General features: G+C 41.7%; 2 protein-coding genes across 3 annotated transcripts in view; both read right to left on the bottom strand.

The window, feature by feature from the left end:
* Positions 1-6,128, bottom strand: part of LOC306996346 (serine protease FAM111B-like) — a 51,110-nt gene extending 44,982 nt beyond the window's left edge. The window contains exons 1-3 of the mRNA XM_079608736.1: positions 6,015-6,128; positions 1,322-1,411; positions 1,175-1,228 (exon numbers count right to left, since the gene is read on the bottom strand). Of these exons, the coding sequence (XP_079464862.1) occupies positions 1,175-1,228; positions 1,322-1,390 (123 nt within the window). The 5' untranslated portion in view covers positions 1,391-1,411; positions 6,015-6,128. The remainder of the gene's footprint in view (positions 1-1,174; positions 1,229-1,321; positions 1,412-6,014) is intronic.
* osmr (oncostatin M receptor) overlaps positions 1-25,909 on the bottom strand; it is a 599,178-nt gene that overhangs the window by 133,352 nt on the left and 439,917 nt on the right. The gene's annotated exons all lie outside the window — the stretch shown is intronic.

The following is a 25,909-nucleotide window of genomic DNA, read 5'->3' as shown; positions in this document are numbered from 1 at the left end:
TTCTTGGACAAAACCTCTCCAGCCTTGGAAAATATCCTTTCACAAGGAACAGAGGATTCAGGGGAACATAAAAATGCCAGTGCCAGCGGGAATAAATGAGGATACTGATGCTTCTGTTGAGCCCAGACAGGGGAGGATTTCCTCTTCCTTGCTGGCTCCATTACCAGGAAAAGTAACAACAAGCAAACACATCAAAAAGGGCAATCCGAATCAAAAAGCAGTCCAGTCCAGATCCAAAAATCCAATCCAAATAATCTTATCTAATATATTAATAATATAGCTACTCCCTATAATATAGCTACTATAATTCATAATAACAATTTACTATAACTATCCTAACCTGATATAATTCAATAATATACAGCCCTAGCACATATATGACACAATAATGACAATGAGAGCTAACGCTCTTACTCTGACACTACTACACATGCTTCTACTACTCCTGACAACACCCAGAAGGTGGCGCGAGTTTCGAACCCCCTTTATCTGGACGCGACACTCAGAACGAACCGATGACGTATCCACACAAACCGAGGCCTCGTTTGTCATGAGTCACGTGATTTTCACGTTAACAACACAAGCCTCGAATCGCGGCTTCATCTGGCACGCCCATTTTTTCTCGACACAAGCTCTGACGCCTCGGTTCAAATGTCACATCACTACTTGTGTGTTTGTTTGTTTGGACTGCTGACCTGGGGCCTATGATTGGTCAAACTTCAGTCTGAGATCTCGAATCCAGAACTTAACCTGCCCCGGAGCAGGCTAGCCGTGCAGCGTAAGATACCATGGCAACGAACACCGATTAAAGCCGAGCTACTTTCATAGTACCTAAAACCCAGGGTTGGCGGAAACTAAGCTGAAACATAGCTGGCTAGCCACCTAAACCGGCTTCATGGTATAGGCCCCTGGACTTTGACCTATTGCCTGTTCATTTGTTTACGTGTCTGGATTGTCCGCTTCTGATTTAAGCTGCATTTGGATCTAAACTTTCTGGTCTCTGAGCAGTTCGTGACACATGAGTTTTGATTAATATACTGGTTATATTTTAGTAAGTAATTGGTGATTTTATATTAAATTATTTTATATTAGTAGTGCAGTAGAAAAAGTTACCTAAAGCTTTTTGTTAGGCATAAAACACTATAAAACAAAAGACACAAATCAATGACCTTACCTGAGCAATATGTGACGTCTCCCCAAATTTATCGTCTCTGGCAGTCTGCTTTTTCTGAAAGAGACAAAAACATTTCTATTAAAACTAAGCCTAAACCCAACGCAGTGTCACTGTCTAAGCAGAGAGAATGAGATGGATAACAGTCACCTGTCCTACAGGACTCTGAAGGTCTGTCTGCTTCAGATTTTTGTTGGGTGGTTCTTTGAACGGTTCCATGTTTTTGGCCGTTCCGTGTATCTTTGAATAAGACAAACGAGATGAGAAATATTTTTAACTTGCATTTAATAATCTCACTGTTATTTGAACAATGTTACCTAACTAGTAATAGTCAAATATTATTCATAGTCTTCTGTTGTTAGCATTAATTGTAATTTAATAATTTCTATCAACACATTTTCTCTTTATTTTTGTGCTTTGGTCAGTAATTTTGTGAAAAAACATTAGATAGATAGGTTCTGGATCTTAGCGCTAGTTTATGATAAACATTTTGTAAGTGTTACGCTCCACGCGCGTTTCGTGTTTTGTTTATACTGATGTGTATTTTGCACACTGTTGGTTGTTGTGCATTGTCTTCTCTTTGTCTCTCGCTCTTTCTCTCTGCTCGCAGGTTGCTGTGATTGGCCGAGTGGGACGTCAATCATCATTAAGGGGGCGCTTGCGAGCAATTCGCCTTTGGCTAAGCCACGCCCTAGAATGTAGATTGACCAATCACAGCGCAGCCAAGAACGAGCTCCCACAGAGGTCCGACACTTTTTCACAGCGCTCCATAGGCCCTATGCACAGCTGCACTACTTCCTGAACTTAAGCAGGGTCCTTTGTTTCCTGACTGCCAGGATTGGCCAAACTGATTAATCCAGGTGTGTCTGACCAACAACAATAATCAGACACACCTGGATTAATCAGTTTGGCCAATCCTGGCAGACAGGAAACAAAGGACCCTGCTTAAGTTCAGGAAGTAGTGCAGCTGTGCATATGGCCTATTGACTTTAACACAGGCGTCTCATATTTTTGGTCTTGGCAGGCTATTACCGTCGTAGTTTTATCAAAAATATGGTTAAACGTTGTGCCTGGGGCATTTGTAACACAGATACGCGTTTCCCAGAGAGGTTGGAGGGGGTGTCCGCTTTTTCCCTTCCCAAAACTGAAGTAAAATACTGACAATTGTCGTTTTTGGATTAAACTGTGTGGACGTCCTCAGTCAGCGAAACCCCTCAAGGATCAACAAGCACACTTTTGTGCTCTATTTTTGCTTTTAACCTTAAGGGCCGTACACACCGGGACGAATATCGGCGCGCATTATTCGTCAGCGTTTTTCAACGCCTTTTTTGTGTTCACACCCAAGCGATTTTCGCTGACGATGAGCCGAGTGAACATGCAAATTCATTCCCTGACATTAGATGGCGCTTAATGTAAAACAGAAATACCCCGCGTAGTCGCTGGCACGTTTGTCATATAGTTCTTTATGTTCCGACACCAACGAGACCAACAGCTCTACATTCATCTCGTCTTGCATCTTCCTCGTCTTATTTCTTCCCGGTACTGTACACTGTAGTAGCAATTTTAATCTTTTATTCTTATTTTGTTTTCTCAATGATAACAAATTAATGCCATGTGAGATTCATGTTGTAACGTTGATACAGCTGTATGTATGTCACTAAGACAAAGCTGAGAAGATCCCCAGGCTAGGGAGGGGTTAAGGCGACCATGGGGGTTCCTTTGTTCCTGCCCTCTGGGGTGGGTGTTTAAAGAATGCTTTGATGAGAACATTATAAGACTCCAGAAAGAACACCTATCTGGGTCTCACTCTGCCTGCAAACTGTCTGTGAAGGCTGGGGTTTTCACCCCGGCCTGCAGCTGGCCTGTGTGGCTAGACTGGGAACTATTCTTGCAAGAATAAATGTATATTTTCTTTTAAATACAATTTGAATCTTGACGTCTCCTTTGCCTGGGAATGCTGGTTTGTTAAATATTGTTTTTGCCACAACAATTGGTGTCAGAAGTGAGGATTCCTTGGAAGTGACCGCTGGCCCTGAAAAGCAGATGGAAGACTGATCATCCTAAAGCACCAGGCTTTAGTCTTACCTCGCCGAATTGAGAGGGAAGAGCCAAACTGTTATCAGGGCCAGGGGTAACTCCACTGGAATTAAGGAAAAAGAACCGTGGCAGTAAGAGCATTTCAGGTAAAGAAGACAATCAAATTATTTTGTTTTGTGGGGGTAATTTTTGATATGACTGTGGGTGAAGCATAGTGGCTGGAACTTTCTCTTTGGTGCGGGCACAGAAGGTTTTCGAGGGGGAAATTGTAACCTGAGAAAGTCAAGTCAATTTTATGCCGAAAACTAGCTCGTAAGCATGGACGGAAGAGCCATACCGTGGACGGAAGAGCCAACAGAGCATATTTGCTACCCTTGCCGATTTGAGGTGACAAAATCGGATTTGTTGAAGACGTTTGACAAATTATTAGACGCGCGTCGAAGGAAAATCCAGGAGAGATAGGATCAGCCAATATGGGGTCACACAACAGTAAACTGAATAATAATTTTTTTTATACACCGGTGTTCTGTAAAATGGGAAAAATAATTATGGCCAGAAAATGCATGCAAGAAATTGGGAAACGGATAATTGTAACAAAAGGGTTTTTTGTGATCGTGTTCAGCGTGTGTGTAAAACTGTGAACAGACAGAATTGTTGAACTGAAGAAGCAGGTATAGAATTGTTGAATTGAAGAGGAAAGAGAAGGAACTGGAATGTAGTGAAAGATAGAATGTTTTTTTCCTGATGGAAATGTTGGATTAAGAATTGTTGGATTGTAAGCAAACAATGTTGCTTGAACTGGTTAGATGAAGCAGAGCGGAAAGAAAGTCAAATTGAGTTGAAATGGTCTGAAAAGTGAGTTTTTTTTAGATAAAAATAAGGCATTGAGTATGATTAACAGGGATTAACATGATATAAAGATAAGGAATGTTTCATTAAGCAGAATGGGAAAATTATATATGTCAGTGTTAATTATGATGTGAATGTGCTTTATTGTATTAATGTGCTTTATTGTATTGGTCTGCTTTATTGTATTAATGTTAGGAAAACAAGGGTATTGAAGAATAGATTTCCATATGTTTATAACAGAGTTTATAAAAGATTTGAAGGTGCGAGCGGCCATGATAGCTGTCTGTAATTTAGGGACTGAGATATGAATAATTTTGTGATTTCTGTGAAACAGTAGAGATAAGTGGGACTGAGGAATAATGATGATATTAAGTTGAGCAGTCTGCAGATTAACCATTTGATAAGAATAAGCTTTCAAACCAGTGTTAATGAAATTAATGATATGCTAAATGTCTTTATACTGTATGAACAGCTCTGATACAAATAGTGAGACAGAAGAGAGCAAATGTTGTCAACAGCTGAAGCTCTCATTGATTTGCAAATGATGCTTTTGTAAAAAAGTTTGATTCTGATTGGAAAGAAACAATTAACATAGATTGGCTCCAAACAAAGAAATGCCAAAATTATACAAATTTGAAGAAAGCTTCTGTGTTAATATGGGATAGAAAAATAGAGTAATGTTACTATGATTTGGCTATTCAATTGAATTTGCAACTGAGATTGCATTAGTAGCTCTGTTTGCATTAGTGAATGGGACAGATGGATTTGAAAGCAGATAGTAAACAGAACAGTGTGACACAGACAAAGTGAAACAAATGGTAAAGAGTCTTTGAACTTTTAGTGTAGGTAATTATCTTCAGGAAAGACATAGAGACAACAGACCACACAATCGCATATCTGTATAAAAGTGAAATCAACGCATATTGACTTTGTGGGTTTTTGTGAGAGGAATTTGATTTTGAGATAGCGGATTTTTGGTGATATAGTGACATATAGTGCGATTTGATTAAGGCTATTAGGCTTACATTTAAATTTACACAACACATTGACAGATAGGCTCTGGAAAGAGAGAGCAGTAATCTTTCCTCATTTGTATGTCCTAAAAAATATATTTGCATGTCAGCAACAAGAGTCCCTTGTGAGAGGATTTTTTCAAAGGCTGGAGAAATTATCTGTAAAAAAAGAAGTAGGCTAAGTCCTTCCACAGCAGAGAAATTAATATTTTGTAATAAAATCTCTAAAAAAGTGAGACATTGTGGCTTGATTTATTTTATTAATATTCATTTTGCAGGACCAAAATAATGAGGAGCCTATAGGTTACAAGCTTCACATATTAGAAAAATACAATATAGCCTACAAAAAAATGTAATGGCTCGTCAAGGTTGTTTCAGATTTGGTTCAACTGTTTCATTGCTTCACGAAGCCTCGATCTGCCCACCACTACCATATGGTAAAACATGAGAACATTTAACAATGTCCTACCAGGAGCTGTCATCCATCTGTGAAAAAAACAGAACCATGAACAACAAAATCATGGTATTATAGATGTCTTTGTAAGACTGCCGAGTCTAAAGAACAGTGGCAAGGGAATGTCCGGTGAGTATTGAACCTAAAACCTCTTTGCCACGTTTTACGTCGGTTTGGTGTGTCTCGGGGAAAAAGCCACGAGCAACCCACTCCACTCAATGGAGTCGACCATGACTCGTCACGATTCGTTCACGAATGAAACTAACGAATAATTCACAACATCGGCTTTAATCAATCATCGAACAGGTGCGGGGTCAGGCGAGAGTATAAACAAGGCTTTAGATGATGCTTAAGATCTCTGAATTTACTATCACAGCCAAACAGTTTTAACGTAGAAGACAAGAAACTTGGATCCCAATTTATGAAGATACAAGGTTACATTGCAAATATTAATATCCTTTAAAAGGATACCTGGAAATGGAAATCTTACCTTGTCCGAGTAAAAAGGGAATTTAGATGGTGTAGGTCAGAGTCTAAACGTGACGACTTAACTTCAGAGTTTCTATTCTCATATCATTCGGTCCACGATCGCTTTGATCTGACTTCCTGCTCCTCACCTCAGTTCATGCTTTATGCAAAAGCTACTCATTTGCATAAAGTGGCATGGAGAGATGCAGATGAGCTACACCTAAGAAGTCATAATAATGGGCCTCTTCATATTTGACATTAGTTATTCAATGTAATGTTTAGATAATTGATTGTACAATAAATAAACTTAATAAATATTAATGAAGGTATTTGAGCGCTTGGTCTGCAGAAATCTAGCGCATATCACACTGGATTGTCATCAGTTTGCCTATAGGGCAAATAGGGGAGTAGATGATGCAGTGTCATTGAGCGTTCATTTTATTCTCCAACATCTTGAGTCAAAAAACACTTATGCTCGCGTCCTGTTCCTCGATTTTTGTTCAGCCTTCAACACCATTATCCCTATCAGGCTGTATAACTCTCTTTTAGCGATGGGTGTCGATGCTGTACTCTGTAAATGGATTTTAAACTTCTTATCCTGTAGGAAACAATTTGTTAAAATCAATAATCATGTGTCATCAACGAGGATTCTTAATATCGGCGCCCCACAAGGGTGTGTCCTGTCCCCGCTTTTATTCTCACTTTACACTAATAACTGCACATCCAATCAAACATCAGTCAAACTGTTAAAATTCGCAGACGATTCCACCATATTAGGCCTTATCTCTGATGGTCATGAGACTGGCTATCGGGCAGAGGTTGAGCGGCTGGTGAAGTGGTGCGAGACCAATAACTTAATCCTCAATACAACTAAAACAAAAGAAATGATTGTAGATTTTAGAAGGAAGACTGTTCAACACCTCTCCCTCTCCATCAATGACCAGGTTGTCGAGAGGGTCTCGTCCTTCCGTTTCTTGGGCACCACCATTCACCAGTCACTCTCATGGGACCTGAACATCAGTCTCATCGTAAACAAAGCCCATCAGAGACTTTATTTCCTCCGTCAGTTACGGAAATTCGGGGTAAGCCAAAAATGCATGACTCACTTCTACCGAGCCGCCATAGAAGGCGTGCTAACTTTCTCTATCCTGTCCTGGTACGGTAATGCAACCAGTCAAGGCAAGCTACAGCTTGAGAAAGTAGTGAGCAGAGCATCTAAGATCATTGGCTGTAGTATGCCCTCTATAGCTTCACTTTTTAACACTAGAATCATTAAGAAGGCAAGAAACATCACCACTGACTCCTCCCACCCAGCAAATCATTTATTTAATATTTTGCCATCAGGCAAGAGGTATAGAAGCATTACCAGCAGAACATCACGCTTCAGAGACAGTACCTATCCTCAGGCCATACGTCACCTAAACATGGTCTGAGGCTAGGATACTGAATGCTTTCTTTCATCCAAGCACCCTTCATCTGATCATTCGGCTATTTCATCTCATGTGCAATATGAGGCTTTTATGTTTTATGTTTGTGGATTTGTTGTTGTTGTGAAATATGTATGGAATGCGCTGTAATGTCAGTGTATTATGTCAATTAAGCTGTATGTGAGCATTGATCCAAAACAAATTCCTATCAACTTTGTTGAAATGGCTAATAATAATAAACTAACTAACTAACTAACTAAACTAACTAAATGTTTCCTTTTGAAGCCTTTATTAATTTATTTTCATTATAAGCTTTATTTCACAATTATTATTATTATTCACTTTTAGACAGAGTAATTTTTAGGAGTCAAGAATGAGGCCAATATATTTGGGCCTTATTAAAATAAGTAATTTTGAATATTTCACTTTTTCAAATATATAGGAGCTAGCCTCATTTATATTTCTGTCCTCAGTGAAGATGCAATTGTACAAAGTCATATTCTTAGGTCAGTCTATCAGTGGAAGTGTGTTAAATTTTAAATGTGTGCGGCATAAGGCCTCATGGGTATAAGGTTGGCTTCTTTCTTTTTTTAAATCTTGCTTCTTGCATTTTCTAAAGCAGTATCATGGCATGATCTTAGATGTGCATATGAAAGGGTTGGGTTCTGTTTTGTGTTTTGGCTACAGGTGGTGACGTGAACTGGGGAAAGGAGATTGAGGAAAATGTGTAAAGGATGTTAATGTCTATCCACAGATGTAAAAAAATCTAATTAATTTTTACAAACACATAAGTATATGTACAGAGAAATGTATAGGCCTATGTAAAGTTTCACCTATCTTTATCAGAAAAAACGTTTGTTACATAAATAACAATAATACAATTGTCTTGGCATATTATTCATATACAAACAATGCTGGTATTTTAACCATAACCCTTTTCATTATCAAGTAAATCCATATTTTATTCATTTTAATAACATCTTGAGACTTGCTGAAAATATTCGACTTTTATTTAAATTTTAAAGGGGTCATGACATGTTTTTTTTAATTTTATTATTATGGTCCCTTAGGTGCAATTATAGTATTACTATAGTTTTTTTTACAAAAAACTTTTAAAATGTAGTGATTTATGACCTTTTCCCACCCTGTTTCTCATCCTCTGATTCAAACAGTCTGTTTTGGGGGTGTTTCCCCTTTAAGAGTTCAGTGTTAACGCCCACTGTTATGATTGGCTAACGTCAGTGCCTATGCATCAATTATTAACGCCCCCAGCCAGAACATTTGCGGATTCGGCGCAACTGTTTAATAGCGGGTGATGCATGCGAAGCGATGGCTCTTGCAATGATAAAACCAAGCGGCAACCTCCCCGTCTCTCTCTTGAAACCAATACGGAAGTGAATTAAACGGCAATTCATCGACTGGCCGCTTGAGGCTGGCTGCAGAAGGGAGTCAAATCTGTATCTCCCGCTTGTTAAAATGCCCAACTTTACAGCAGAAAAAAAACATGTTTACAGCCTGGTTCTCTCTGTGGCTTTGGTCTATACAGCTAATTTTGCCCTTCATAACAACTGTGAGGGGGGTGATTTTTTTTATAACTCATTAAAAAAATTAATGAATTGATTAATATTTAAAGTTCTGCATAATTAAGGGTGTGTCCACTTTTGAGTGACAGGTGGATTCCCGCTGCTGTCGTTAGTCATCATTTAGCCGTGTGTCTGCTGTCTGTTAGCCGGCCCGTCACGTTAACGTTACCTCAGCTAATTTATCGTAAAAATAAATACATTCCAGCCACTAATCTTAGCATTTCTGCCGTGTTTGTGATTTTTTGGGATTATTTCACAATTATAATGTCTTGCTGTGGGGTTAATTGTATTAACAGGCCGTCCAAGAAGAAGCCTGGACTACATTTTTTCCGGTGAGTGAATTCAAATATAATTTATTTATTATTTATAATTGCATTTAAAACTTTATTACACTCCATGATCCAACAAACTGTGATCTGTAACGTTAGGCTGAAACCATAGACTGTATAAAACGTCTGAAACGTTGTCATATAACGTTACGTTAATGTTACGCCTGCATTTCATAAATAGCATAAGTTAACATTTATTAACACTGACTATATTTGGAAGTATTTTTTGACATGTCATATGACATATGTGTAGGAAATTAGCCTGTAATTACTCAGTAAACAAAATGAGGACTAGCTGCTAGCTGTGATGTCCACCACAAATTCTTAAGCTAAAATACATTTATTACAACCTTTTGGACACTGTAGTCATTTAAGTTATATTGTTTGCAAGTAGCAGTAGTCTGTGAAGGAGGTAACTATCTATTTGTTTGTGTAAAGGTTTCCTCTAGGACTAGGTGATCAAGAACATCTCAGGCTGGACCAGTGGATGCTCAATGTGCAACGACAGAATTGGACTCCTAACAAGTATTCTCGTCTGTGCAGTGAACATTTCGAGAGTCATCACTTCACCACTGACTCCAGGGTACAGACACCTCGTTTCATACCTTACAAAGAGTCAAGCAACATATTGGTTGAAATTGGTGAAGTATTGACCATTATACATTCATTTACATTACATTAAATTACTAAATATTTGATTATGTCACTGTTAAGTGAAATTAGTGACACACCAGTTAAGTTTAGTGTTTTAACCAATGCTAAAAATCCGAGTGAAGATTTTACCAATCAAGCAACATGACCACTTTTTGCCAACCTTTGTATTTCAGTGCTTTTAGGGCTGCACAATATTGAAGAAAAATGTAATAAATCATTAAATAATGTGATGTTCTATATGCAATACGATAATGCTTAAAGTGTGTCAAATAAACTTCAATTATCTTTAAAATATATTTAAAATTATAACCTACATGCGTGTTTCACATAATTTTTTTGACAAGAAAACATCCTTACTACTTCTGAAAGTGAACATCAGTTTTTTACTGTAGCATAATTTTTTTTATTTTAAACCACTGGGTTTAGAGTTAAAATAAAAAAATTATCTCTGTGAAATTCATGTTTGAAAAATTATTCTCCAAGTGAGACAGCGGAACACCGAATGATTCCGTTGTGACAGTTATTGCGAACAGTTACATATTAGTTTAATAGCAATAATAATTGTAAAATGTAATCTGTACATTCATACTAGTGTTAGACTGAATAATGAAACCACCAACCACCCATTCTTTGATTTAGATGTCTGTATCTGATCATCACATTACAATTTTTCAAGTTCTCAGTGTTAAGCATAATAATATAGTTGTCACGGTTGGTAGATCCGCTGTCTCATTCTAGTCTGTGTGTTTACGTGTGTGTGTGAGGGCGTGGGTGTGTCTCGGTTCATTCATTGTTTCATGTGGGCGCGGTCACTGATCATCTGATCAGAGACAGCTGTAGGTAATCTCATCTGCCTATTTAATGCCCTGTCTTCCGTCTCATGTTTGTCAGATCGTTGTTTGATGTCTCCCTGTCTGCGTGCCGGTTCCTGCCTTTCCTCGTGTTTCGCCTGCACTGCACTTCTGGATTATTCACCAGCGATCTCACCACGGACTCTTCACCAGCGATCTCACCACGGACTCCTCATCTGCACTCTCACCACGGACCGCCTGTCTCAGCCCCTGTGTCACGCTCCTCTTCTCCTGCTGAGTCCTGGCGATCCCAACGAGAGGATCTCGTCACCTATCATCATTCTAGAGTATTTGTTCGTCAATAAATACATTGTGCACTCGCACTTGTTTCCTCTCAGTTTCTCATTACAGAACGATCTGACCAACTATGGAAGCAGCGAGCGCAGAGTCCTTCAAGGAGTTCGTGGAGCACAGTATCGCCAGGATGGATCAGCAGGAGGAGAGTATTTCTAACACCGGACGCGCGGTTCAAGCGCTCGTGACACAGGTGTCCGGGCTCACCCAGCAAATCCAACTGCTGACTCCTCCCACTGTGCCGCCCACACCGCCTGTTCCCCCCGCCATGCCGGATGGCAGAGATCGTCCCGAGCCACGTCTACCTGTTCCTGAGAGCTATGCTGGTGAGCCGAACTTTTGCAGAGCGTTTCTCACCAAGTGTTCTATGCATTTTGCTCTACAGCCGAAGACATTCGAGACAGAAACATCTAAGGTGGCCTTCGTCCTCACCCTACTTAAGGGTAGAGCGGCGTTGTGGGGAACAGCGGTGTGGGAGAATCAGGACCAATGCTGCGCCTCGTTCCACGCACTCGCCGCGGAGATGAAGAGGGTCTTCGACCGCGCAGTGGCCGGCCGGGAGGCGGCCAGAAGACTAGCCGACTTGAAGCAGGGAAGCTCGTCGGTGGCGGATTACTCGATTGAGTTTCGAACCCTGGCGGCGGAGTGTAAGTGGAACGAGGAGGCACAGTGGGATATGTTCCTGCATGGGCTGTCCGACCGTGTGCAACGTGAGATCTACCTGCTGGACCTGCCTCCCGAGCTCAACGGACTCATCGACCTGGCGCTGCGGGTGGATGCTCGGATCAACCAGCTGGCCACGGCAGCGTTGCGCCTAGAGGCAGCCTGGAGGAGAGCACGGTCGGATCCATCAACGATCCGGAGCCCATGCAGGTAGGGAGAGCCCGGCTTTCCAGGGAGGAGAGAGAGAGGCGGAGGTCCCAAGGACTCTGCCTTTACTGTGGCGGCCGTGGACACTTCCTACACTCGTGCCCGGTAAAAGAGCAAGCCCGATAGTAAGGTTGAGGCTACTATCGGGTGGGATCTCCGCCGGGAAGTCCTCACCGTCCACCCTCCTCCCTGTTAGGCTGAGATGGGCCAACTGCACACACGTCTGCCAGGCACTTGTGGACTCCGGGGCCGAGGGAAACTTCATGGACAGTCAGTTGGCACACAAGCTTCACCTTCCCATCACGTCTCTTCCTCGTCAGATCTCGGTCAGTGCCCTCAATGGTCAACAGCTCCCCAACATCTCCCTCTCCACTGCCCCCATAACCCTCATCACCTCGGGCAACCACATTGAGACTATTCCCTTCCTCCTCATGGACTCCCCTGTTGCCCCGGTGGTATTGGGTCACCCTTGGCTCACCAAACACAATCCTCGTGTGGACTGGGGTTCCAACACGGTTTCCATGTGGAGCGAGTCCTGTCACGAGTCCTGTCTTGTTTCTGCCTGTCCGTCTGTGTCTGTGTCTGTGTTACAGGAGAAGGCGGCGGATATATCAAACGTGCCTGCAGAGTATCTGGACCTGAAGGAAGTGTTCAGTAAGTCTCGGGCTGCTTCTCTCCCTCCGCATCGTCCCTATGACTGTGCCATAGATCTAGTGCCAGGTAAGTCTCCGTCTAAAGGCAAGCTTTACTCTCTTTCTGTACCAGAGAGGGAGGCCATGGAGAAATACATTTCTGATTCTCTGGCAGCCGGATTCATCCAACCTTCCTCTTCTCCTGCGGGGGCGGGGTTCTTTTTTGTGGGTAAGAAGGATGGTTCTCTGCGACCTTGTATTGATTACCGAGAGCTGAACAACATCACGGTAAAGAACACCTACCCTTTGCCGTTGATGTCTTCAGCTTTCGAGAGGTTGCAGGGAGCATCCATTTTCACAAAACTGGATTTACGTAATGCCTATCATTTGGTCCGCATCAGGAAGGGGGATGAATGGAAAACCGCGTTCAATACCCCCAGGGGGCACTTTGAATATTTGGTTATGCCTTTCGGGCTTTCCAACTCCCCAGCGGTTTTTCAGGCACTCGTCAATGACGTGCTGAGAGACATGGTCGATCAATTCATATATGTCTACCTGGATGATATATTGATTTTTTCTTCGTCTCTCCAGGAACACGTTCAGCACGTCAGACGAGTGCTTCAGAGGCTGCTAGAGAATGGGCTTTTTGTCAAGGCGGAGAAATGCGAATTTCATGCACAGTCTGTCTCTTTTTTAGGATACATCGTCTCCTCTGAGGGAATGCGCATGGACCCTGACAAGGTTAAGGCTGTGATGGATTGGCCAAGTCCGGATTCCCGTAAGGCCCTACAGCGGTTTCTGGGGTTCGCCAATTTCTATCGGCGTTTCATTCGCAACTTCAGCCAGCTAGCCGCACCTCTGACTGCCTTGACCTCCCCCAGAACGACGTTCAGGTGGTCGGACACAGCTGAGGCTGTGTTCTCCAACCTCAAGAGTCGCTTCGTTTCGGCTCCCATTCTTGTCGCCCCTGATTCCACACGTCAGTTCGTGGTGGAGGTCGACGCGTCAGAGGTGGGGGTAGGAGCAGTTCTATCCCAGCGCGCGTCCTCAGATGACAAGATGCATCCTTGCGCGTTTTTTTCCCATCGCTTATCACCAGCCGAACGTAACTATGACATTGGTAACAGAGAGTTGTTGGCCGTCAAATTAGCGTTGGAGGAGTGGCGTCATTGGTTAGAAGGGTCGGGGGTACCTTTTATCGTTTGGACCGATCACAAGAACCTTGAATATATTAGATCTGCCAAAAGACTCAACTCCAGACAGGCTCGGTGGGCACTTTTTTTCGGACGTTTTGACTTTACTCTCTCGTACCGCCCGGGTTCCAAGAACATCAAACCCGATTCATTATCTCGTATTTTTGATCCATCCGAACGCCCGGTGACTCCCGAGTGTATTTTACCCGAGAAAGTAGTTATCTCCACACTCGTATGGGAGGTCGAGTCGAAGGTCAAGACAGCCTTAGAAGGGGTAACGCCTCCGCCCGGTTGCCCACCGAATCGTTTGTTTGTGCCGGAGGGGTCACGGTCCGACGTTATTCGATGGGGTCATTGTTCCAACGTGGCTTGTCATCCAGGGGTAAGTCGTACTAGCCACTTAATAAAGCAACGATTCTGGTGGCCATTAATGGCTCGCGACATTCACGATTTTGTTTTGGCTTGCTCAGTTTGTGCCACTGCTAAGACGTCTAACCGACCTCCTGATGGGTTACTTCGACCGCTGTCTGTCCCTTCGAGACCCTGGTCCCATATAGCGCTAGATTTTGTCACCGCCCTCCCGCCCTCTAATGGCATGACGGTTGTTTTAACCGTAGTGGACCGGTTCTCGAAGGCGGCACATTTCATTCCCTTGCCCAAACTACCCTCAGCCAAGGAGACAGCGGTCACGGTTATTGATCATGTCTTTCGGTTACATGGCCTCCCGATGGACGTGGTTTCTGACAGAGGTTCCCAGTTTGTGTCCAAATTCTGGAGAGAGTTTTGTAGATTATTAGGAGCTACAGTCAGTCTGTCTTCGGGTTATCATCCCCAGAGCAATGGTCAATCTGAGCGAGCCAACCAAGATCTGGAGAGAATGTTGCGATGTTTGGTCTATAAGAATCCTTCGTCCTGGAGTCAACAACTCTCTATGGTGGAGTACGCACATAACTCGTTGCCAGTGTCATCCACGGGCCTCTCTCCGTTTGAGTGTAGCTTAGGATACCAGCCACCTATCTTTCCGAGTCTGGAACCCGAAGTCGCGGTCCCCTCCGCCCACGCCTACGTCCAGAGGTGTCACCGCACGTGGACTAGAGCCCGTGAGACTCTGCTCCAAGTGGGGGCGCGCACCAAGGCTAAAGCCGATCGCCACCGGTCTAGGCCACCCGTGTACGTCGTTGGTCAAAAAGTGTGGCTTTCTACTAAGAACATTCCTCTCCGCTCCGTGTCTAATAAGCTTGCTCCCAAATTTATCGGCCCGTTCACTATCACCAAGATTATTAGTCCGGTGACAGTCCGCCTCAACCTTCCTCCAGCGTACAGGAGAATTCATTCCGCCTTTCATGTATCCAAAATTAAACCTGTGTTTCATTCTCGTCTTAATCCGCCTGCCCCGGTTCCTCCTCCGCCGCGACTCGTAGATGGGGAACCTACTTATTCGGTACATCGTATCCTGGACTCGAGACGGAGGGGACGCGGGTTTCAGTATTTGGTGGACTGGGAAGGTTACGGTCCGGAGGAGAGGAGTTGGGTACCTGCTCGAGACATCCTGGATCACTCCCTCATCGATGATTTCAATCGGCAGGTAGGGTCGTCTGGGAACGCCAGGAGGCGTTCCTAGAGGGGAGGGTACTGTCACGGTTGGTAGATCCGCTGTCTCATTCTAGTCTGTGTGTTTACGTGTGTGTGTGAGGGCGTGGGTGTGTCTCGGTTCATTCATTGTTTCATGTGGGCGCGGTCACTGATCATCTGATCAGAGACAGCTGTAGGTAATCTCATCTGCCTATTTAATGCCCTGTCTTCCGTCTCATGTTTGTCAGATCGTTGTTTGATGTCTCCCTGTCTGCGTGCCGGTTCCTGCCTTTCCTCGTGTTTCGCCTGCACTGCACTTCTGGATTATTCACCAGCGATCTCACCACGGACTCTTCACCAGCGATCTCACCACGGACTCCTCATCTGCACTCTCACCACGGACCGCCTGTCTCAGCCCCTGTGTCACGCTCCTCTTCTCCTGCTGAGTCCTGGCGATCCCAACGAGAGGATCTCGTCACCTATCATCATTCTAGAGTATTTGTTCGTCAATAAATACATTGTGCACTCGCACTTGTTTCCTCTCAGTTTCTCATTACAATAGTAACATATCACACTGAAGTAGGCTGATTTAAAATTAACATTTATTTAAATTAAAACATTTCCTTTATAGCCTAAACAGAGGCTTTACTCCCTTCAAACTTAAATTGTTAATGTTTCATTACATCACTTTTTGTAAACACTCTTATCGGAATAATTTTTTGTACCTTTATAAAGGGCATTTCCCCCCGTAATTTTATTAAATGTATGCTCTAAATTTAATTTCAAATTCTTACATTTTACCAATGCATTCAATTAAAATAATAAGACACTAGGCTGTTACCAATCAAATTAAATGATTTACACAGCACTCTGGTTGTGTGTAGCCTATATTGTTTAACTATAATTAATATGTTATAAATAACTGCGTGAGCCTCAAAAGCGCAACTTTGTTACCGTCTGTACATTAGGTAGGCCTATATTATTATCAACTATAGGGTATCAATCGAGACTTACATTAAATTAAATAAAACAGAATCTTCCTCGCGTTTTCGGTGATTCCCTGGTTATTTTTTATATTAGCCTATATTTTATATCACTTTTCCCTTAAAAACAAACAAAAACACACACACACGTGTCCCGGACAAGAGTTAATGTCGAGCCCTGATACGTTTTCCTTGATTGGTTTTCCCTGAGGAGAATTACATTGTTGAAAACGAAAGTAAAAGAGTGACGCACGTTCATTGCGTTTTACCGTGATGAGAGTTCCGTGTCTTTATTAAACTCAAAACATTATAATGATTTATCTGTCATCCACCCTCGATTGAATAGAATGTTTTTATTACTTGGCCCACTCGACCCGTGGATTATGACCTGCACAGCACTATCTATCGGCAAACTATACGGTTTGAGAATGGACTCAAGCGGGAACCACAACAGAACCGTCACGGTGGAAAAAGTGTATATGAGCATGTGACTGTCTGTCCGGGTTTTGTCGAGGCGACATAATTCTCTATGTAGGAAAACCCCTGATGACCAATAATGTCATATTTTGTATGCTTCTTGTCATTTTTATTAGGGAAGGACATGCCTGAAGGACACCGCTGTGCCAACCATTTTCTCTTTCTCCAAGGGCAAAGAACAACAGCCAAAAATAGCACGCTTGGTAAGTATTGATGAGGTGGTATTGGTAAGTGGCATCCCTGTTTCAGCTGTAAATAGTAATGAGGAGGTTGCATATGTTGACAATAGGAGTAGTGCCAACAGCTATGCTGTCAATCAGAGCAATGTCATGATGATGGAAGACACATCTGGACAGGCCTTTGTCGCACAAGATGTTGTGCATGATGACATTGCTCTGACAGTGAATGTGTGTGAGGATTATGATTTGGGTAGCAGCGTTAAACACACAAATCGGAGTGGAAAACACTTTGGTTCTTTGAGTGATCACTGCTACTATATTTCAGAGTCTCCGAAAACAATTAAAAGGAAAGGTTATGAGGTAAAAGATAAGCTATGTGTAGCTCGTAAAAAGCTGAGGTTAAAAAGGCAACAGACAAGGAGACTAAAGGCAAGAGTTTCTTCCTTGAAAGGTGTCATCAAAGTGCTTCAGAAGAAACTTATAATTTCAAGTGAATGTGCCTCTCTTCTTGAAAGTCTGGATGATGTTCCCCGAGAGATATTTCAGAGAATCCAAAAGAAGAAAAAGTCTGTGTTTTCCGAAAACATGAAGCAATTCGCAACTACACTGCACTTCTACTCTCCGAAGGCCTATGACTATGTGAGAGAGAAGTTTCTCTTGGCTTTGCCTCATCCTCAGACCATACGAAAATGGTACAGTAGCATCTCTGCAGATCCTGGATATACTGTTGCTTCATTCACAGCTTTAAAAAGTCATGTTGCTGAGCAGAAGAAAGTTGGTAAAGACACAGTTTGCTCATTAATTATGGATGAAATGTACATTCATAAGCAAACTGAGTTTGGCGGCGACCAAATTCATGGCTATGTTGACATTGGAGGTGGTGAGATCGAAAATGTTGTGGCAACACAAGCACTGGTCCTCATGGTTGTTGCAATCAATGAGTCTTGGAAGATTCCCATTGCTTACTTTCTTATCAACAGCATGACAGGAACAGAGAGAGCAAGCATCATCCGAGAGAGCCTTGTTAGGCTTCATGCAATCGGAGTTAGGGTTGTCTCCTTGACGTGTGATGGACCCTCCCAAAACATAGCAATGATCAGGGAGCTTGGTGCTAACTTGTGCATCATGGACATGAGACCTTACTTTCTCCATCCTGAGGATCACACACATAAAGTCCATGTGCTCTTGGATCCATGTCATATGCTCAAGCTTCTCCGGAATGTGTTTTCAACAGTTGAGGTTCTGGTAAGAGAAGATGGCCAGCAGATAAGGTGGCGGTACATTGAGGAGCTCCACAAGCTTCAGGAGAAGGAAGGCTTGCGTCTTGGTAACAAACTAAAAATGGCGCACATTCAGTGGCGAAATCAGAAAATGAAGGTCAATCTTGCAGCCCAGCTCTTCAGCAGCAGTGTGGCTGATGCCCTAGAGTATTGTGAGCAGGAGCTGAAGTATCCCCAGTTCAGTGGATGTGCAGCCACAGTTCAATTCCTGCGCACAATAGATGCAGCATTTGATGTCCTTAATAGCCGCAACCCACTTGGCAAAGGACACAAAGCGCCCATCAAGCCAACTACTAAACACCGTGCTAAGGGTATTTTAGAAGAAACCGAGTCACTTCTCCGTGGGCTTAAAATGAAAGGAAGAGACAACACACTTGTACATGTGCATTCCACACAGAAAAAGACACCCATCTATGGTTTCATTGCTTGTGGCAGAAGTGTGATGGGCATCTACGAAGACCTGGTAGAGCAGCCAGCTGCCCCATGCCGATACCTTCTGACCTACAAACTCAGTCAGGACCACTTGGAGTTGTTCTTCTCTGCAGTCAGAGCGCGTGGAGGTTACAACAACAACCCCAATGTAAGGCAGTTCCGAGGGGCATACAAGCGCCTCCTTGTAAGGCACCAGGTGAAAAGGGGCACAGGCAACTGTCTCCTTCGAGACAACACAACCATCCTTGACTCAACAATTGCGACTGTGAACATCGCTCGCCGGGTGGGTGGAGCCTGTGGAAGTGCTTGTACCTGAGGATGACTCCCTCCCTGACCTTCCAGATGTTGACAATCTGTCTGAGTACAAGGAAGCAGCAATCTCTTACATCACAGGCTTCATTGTGAAAAAGATTAAAGAGAAGGTTAATTGCATGCCTTGCTCACAAGCACTCACCTCAGATGACTTGGTGCATCGATTTATTAGTTTGAAGGACAGAGGTGGCCTACAGAAACCATCTCCAGGCATCACTGCAGTTTGCCAAGCTACAGAAAGATGCTTTCAGCGGCTGCTAAAAACCAATGAGGGAAGGGCTCCACAGGGAAGAGGAACAACAGCAGCCATTGTCACCCAGGTTCTTTCTGATTGTTCTGAGAAGAATCTCTTCCCACAGCTGCACAATCACATGTTTGACATGTGTGTTGAAGCTAACCATGTCCATGTTCTGGTGAAGATGGCTTCTGCGTGATACTGCAAAGTTAGATTAAATCATATCGCAAGACGGACGACAGATAAAATTAAAGAAGGCAAGGTGGTCCGCAAAAAACTTACAAAATTAATCCATTTTTATGGAGATTAAGGGAAAGGTGGTTGGTCGTGTGTGTGTGTGTGTGTGGTTGCTGTATAGCATGTTTTTATATGTCTGTGTGTGTGTGTGTGGATGCTGTATAGCATGTTTTTATATGTCTGTGTGTGTGTGTGTGTGTGTGTGTGTGTGGTTGCTGTATAGCATGTTTTTGTGTGTGTGTGTGTGTGGTTGCTGTATAGCATGTTTTTATATGTGTGTGTGTGTGTGTGGTTGCTGTATAGCATGTTTTTATATGTGTGTGTGTGTGTGTGTGTGGTTGCTGTATAGCATGTTTTTATATGTGTGTGTGTGTGTGTGTGTGGTTGCTGTATAGCATGTTTTTATATGTGTGTGTGTGTGTGTGTGGTTGCTGTATAGCATGTTTTTATATGTGTGTGTGTGTGTGGTTGCTGTATAGCATGTTTTTATATGTGTATGTCAGAATATGGCCAATTAAAACTTTGTAGTTATCAGACGTAGAACATGGAAAATGGTACTGAGCCTATCTCTCTTTGGACAACATTGTAAATGTTACTTGGAGCCTGCATGAACGGGGCCTAAGTAACGTTCAATGTCTGCTTTAAATGAAGTACGTACATACATGTGTTGTCTCAAATTAGCCTCAATGTCAGATGTACCTTACTGCGGACCCCACCAATACCAGGATGATTTTCAGTTGGAGTCTGCATGAACGGGGCCCAACTCTTACAAATCACATGCTGCGATGCTACAGTAACATGCAATATTGACACAGTTGTAAGTTATACATAGAGCCTTTATACATAGTGCCTTCCTTAACCCACACATATACCGCTGATTAAACTTATAGTTTGTATGGGCAAATCCCATGTCACATTAAGGACTGTTCAATATATCTTAGAGTTCGCATGAACGGGGCCTAAGGTGATATTGATCTGTTTGCCATTTATTATGTGAAATACGTATGCAACCTCCCTGGTCAATATTTATGTAGATAGTTTCTGGAATTCAAGGATCAGTTCATGACATTATTACAAAAAATGTATATATTTTTTAAAAAGTATTCTCTCATGTTAAGTTGCTAGCTTCAAAAAGTTAACATCCATGATTAGTTTGGTTTTATATTATATATTTTGTGTTACTGAAGTGTTACAGTAATACATTATTTTAAGTTATGTTATAAAAAAATGTTAAATCTAAATAGCTTTAAATCTAGTTTTTATTTATATTGATTCTCATGTGATTTGTTTGGCCTGATTGCTGTTTTCATTACAGTTGGGCAAAATGTTCATATTTAAGGTTGTTCCTATTCCTTTTTTTCACCATTGTATATTGCTTTTCCAGTGTTGTACCAGTGGTATGTTTTCTATTTTTCCCATGTCTTGTACCTGTGGTTTTGTAGCGTCTCGTATGTTTGTCCCGTGTTATATGTTCTCACTCATGGCCTGCACCTTGTCGTGGTGAGTGGGCTTTTAACCAAGACAGGCCATACTGTACCAGTATTTTTTAACCTTGTCATTTCTCTCATGTAGGGTGTGTGACGTCCCCTGATTTTTGTGTGTCAGTAACCATACTCATGTTGTCTGTTGATGTGCCAGAGGAGCTGATTGCAGTATCCGTCTTCCAGATGTGGAGCGTTCTGATTCCAGCTTCCATCATGGCTCTACACCTTCTCTGTCATTTGCCTGCACCATTTTGCTTTGCTTAGCTTTTTGTTTAACTTGTAGTCCCCTTATCCTATGTTATCCACACACATCCACATGAACACTACTGATTAAAATACCCCATATCTGAAGTTGCAGTTCAGCTGTTAGTGTTTGTGGCAACTCACTTTTGATAAACAGTAAAACAATAATCAAAACATTATTCTAAATGCATTCCATAAAAACTGCTCATACAAAGATTGAATTGAATTGAATTTATTTAATCTTCCGGCAGTTTAAACTTCATTATGCAGAGTCGCTGCAGAGAACATGGGATGGTGGTGGTGATGGTGGTATGCGGTGGGGGGATAAAGGGTGGGAGAATGTAGGGATGAGGAAGAGCAGAGGTGGTAACAGTGTTATGGCTACAGGTGTTTCTAAATTAACATAAAAAACTCAACATTTGCCATGATGGTCAGGGCTATATTTGGGCCTAGCAAAACAAAAATTGGCCCTAAAGGCAAAATTCAAAAGCAGTAACACTGCCCACTGTAAGCAGTTCACTGCATTTGGATGTGGCATTTAAGGCAGTTAGCTAATGCATTTAAAAACATATCATTTCCCCTAGGTGAGAAATGAACTCCATCTTTCAAAAATAGCCCAGGACTGTCATGTCTAATGTGAGAGTGCTCAATAATGGCACCATTTAAGCTACGAACAAATGTAGACATAACACTGTTAACAAAATTCTTTGCCTTGTTAATTTTCACCGGATTGGCACCAGCCTTCCACCGGCACCTCTGGGTCACAGCTGAAAACATGATCTTCATGCCCGGGTGCCGGAGTTTAAGGTGGTGCAGGTCCTCCTACATGGCGTTCACCAGCTGGACGCTGCTGACCTGCCCCATGTCGTTGCCGCCACAGTGGATGAGGAGGACATCCGGTGCTGCTCTTCCTCGCAGGGAGTGGGAGAAGAAGGGGAGAAGTCCTTTCCACCGCAGTCCACCACAACCAAACCAACATATCCGGACTCCTGGCAGACTGAGGTTGCTTCCCATGGTCTCTGCAGCTCTCTGGGCACCACGTCTCACATAGCTGTCACCAATGATCCACACTGTGTCTATGGAAGGAAAATAAATGAGTTTAATAAATGCTTGAGGTAATGAAAATTAAGTTTTTAACTATGAAAGGTAGCTCAGTTTTTGTATGTTGACAATACATGTGGGAGAACATAGATCAAGGGAGCAACACCTCAAAATATAGATGACAATCTAATTTGTTGTTGTCCTTTTAAGACAGACATAATATATCAGCTGTCAAATAGCTAGTAACGTTACTTACAGTTTAAGCTATGTGCAGACGTGGATGCAGCATCACGGGTGGCCATCACCTCAAAATTGATCACTAAAAAAATACACAGCTTGTAAAAAAATAGCTAACTAATGTAAAAGGGTAATATGGTAATAACATTTTTATGTTGACTAATACGAATCTAAACCTAACGTATCTTATAACGTTATATTCAGTTGACATCCAAATAGACACTCATTTAAGGTTAATTTATTTGTTTCAAATAAGTTTCTTTGAGATGTACGTTTTTAAGTGAAGTTGTTAACGTTATAATTCATGAATCATGACAACTGTTAATGTTTTCTGCAAGTAATCTAGTGTTGCAAATAAACGTTACCACATGTATTAAAAGTGCTGCAGCGTTTTCAACCTTGTGTAGTTTAATATCAATACCATATACATTTATTTCAAGTTTTGTTGTGTAGGTTCAGGTTAATTTAATTCAATGGTAAGCTTGGTTCAAAATCAAATAAAAATCCCAACCGGCATATCTTCTATCCAAAGCAGACAACTTGATCGCGTGATTCGGGATTCGCGTCGAGCTAGGTGGGCGTGGTTTCAGATCCAGGCTCCTCAGCTCCACCCACGTCCCGCCTCTTTGCCCATTTTCGTTTATCCGGGAGTGACGCGCTACCAAGATGCCGACGGTCGGCTACGCCCACTTTAGGCTTCAAAAACGGTCTTCAGAATCCTACGGGTGACGTCACGGACACTACGTCCATATTTTTTTACAGTCTATGGATAAAACCTTATTATGTTTGAGCCGGAATCAGAGGAGGAATCAGAGGAAAATGAACCATCACCACAACAACGAAGACTGGATCAGCCCGTGTCCACATGGAAAGTGAAACTATTTTGAATTAATAAAAAAATTTTAACCCGAGACACTTGAAAACGGATTATTGTTGCATAATTATCCTATAGCTTAATTTGCTAACAGTTTAACATTATTTAACTAATTCCAATGAAATGATAGGGTGTACCACGGACAAAAATGCATGCACAGACAGGCCATCTTAGAAGATGCAGCATTGATAAAGGCAACATTTTTAATTTTCTATCACATGTAGGCCTACTAGAAAGGCGACATATTTTCAAGATTCTCTTATACAAATGTGTTTATATTAGCCATGGTAAAAAGTAAGTTTGCGTCGTCGTTATTGAGCCCAGAATAGTCGGCACGGACTTATCTTTGAGCAACAGTTTTCTGGCAAAGCCAGCATCATATTGGGATTTTTTCCTCAAAACAGTCATCCTTATAATGTATAGAACACTGCCGTGACTGGGACGTCCGCAAAAAATAAAGTGCATCCATTTTTCCCTGACGACTGGATCTTTCAGCGTATTTAAAAAGTAGTTTAAAGTTTTAAATACATTACTTACAGTTTGCGTCGTCGATGTTGAGCCCAGAATAGTCGGCACGGACTTATCTTTGAGCAACAGTTTTCTGGCAAAGCTCAAAACAGTCTGTTCTCAAAACAGTCATCCTTCAAATGTATCAAACGCTTAAACTAACACTGCCGTGACTGAGACGTCCGCAAAAAATAAAGTGCATCCATTTTTCCCTGACGACTGGATCTTTCGCAGCGTATCCACAGCCAGGAACAGCACATCTGTGGCATCGTAATTTCCCTGTACACAGACCCACTCGCTGTCCGTCGACTGAACACTTGTGAGGAGCGCGGGCGCGACAATGATACGAAATGAGCGTAGTTGTCTTGCACTTAAAGCGTAGTTGTCTTGTCCTGGAGGCGGTCATATGCAAACGCTGGTACGTCACTTCGTACCGTGACGTCACTTCTTACCATGGATCCAGTATTTAGAGCTTGATTAAATAAATGATTCGTTTATAATGGCGAGGAAGTCTTAAGCTATGAAACTTGCAGGACGTTTTAATGGTACAAAGACCTCTTATATTCCCTAAAGATCAAGGCGAATTTGGTTTCTCATGTCATGACCCCTTTAATAATTACTACTTGTAACTGTAAAGCATATACTGAAATAACATTCAAATGAATAAAAATAACTTGAAACTAAGTTAGTTGACATAGCATTAGCAATGTGACAAGTCAAAAGAAGTAACTGGATTAGGCTACTGTTTGGAAATGTAGGCTATAGCTACATAATGAAACGGTTCCCAAAAAATAACAATATTTATAATACTATATATTATTACCAGAAATAGGTAATTAAGGGGGACGTTTTTACAATTATACTAAAAGGCATTTCACTTTCTAAAAAATATAAACTATCAATCAGAAAGTTTCATCAAATATAAGGCTTTATAGGGCTAAGCTTCTGCTCTTCTCTACAATTTTCTGCACAATTAATTCAGTTTTAGACTTGAAAGTTTTAAGATTTTCCATTCTTCTACCCACAACTTTAACATTCTTCATTTGCACCTCTATGTCCTTGTGTAAATGCATCTCTAGTGAAGTGTGCTCTCTGCCCTGACCCATAGAAGCAGCTCTGGGTCACTCCAGGAAAATGTCTTCCTCACTCCAACACAGCCGTCCAGAAAGTGCCTGCTCTGCGAAGTCTTCACCAGCGACCCCAAAATCTGCTGGAAGGGTCTACGTGGAGGAACCCCTACCCAAGGCACATACACACACATAACCTTCTCTCAGAAGACTGGCAGATGCTTCCATTAAACATGGAAAAATGACACTCAAAGAGTCTGTTTGATTTGAAATATCAGATGGAGAGCCATTACACTTATCTAGTTTGTTTATGTTTTTATCAGTTTGATACTCAAGTTGGTATGACTCTTAAAGTCTGTTAAAAGAGTTATATTATGAGGGAAATAATATCCTGAAAGAGTTGTATGCCACTGTAAAGGCAAGTTCACACCACCAAAATCAACTAAAAACTTTCAAAAAGAGAATTCCAATTAAGCAAGAGAAATAACACTGATTTTCTGATATCAAAAAGATATCAGACTACTGTTAAAATATTTGGAGTCGATAATATTTATTTTTAAATGTTTTTGAAAGAAGTCTCTTAAGCTCACCAAAGCTGTGTTTATTTGGTAAAAAATACAGTAAAAAATAATAATATTGTGAAATATTATTAAAATTATTATTAAAATAACTGTTTTATATTTAAATAGTAATTTATGTAATTAATAAAATGTAATTTATTCTTCCTGATTCAAAGCTGAATTTTCAGCATCATAACTCCAGTCCTCAGTGTCACATGTTCCTTTAGAAATCATTCCAATATTTGCTTCTCAAGAAATATGTCTAAATATTATCAATGTTGAAAACAGTGGTGCTGCTTAATATAATTAAAGAAATCATGATACATTTATTTAAGGATTTTTGATGAATAGAAAGTTCAGAAGG

Source organism: Phoxinus phoxinus, assembly GCF_949152265.1.
Source record: "Phoxinus phoxinus genome assembly, chromosome: 3".
NCBI classification, from domain to species: Eukaryota; Metazoa; Chordata; class Actinopteri; order Cypriniformes; family Leuciscidae; genus Phoxinus; species Phoxinus phoxinus.
Note: the sequence above shows the minus strand (reverse complement) of the source record. Positions and strands in the feature narration are given on the sequence as shown.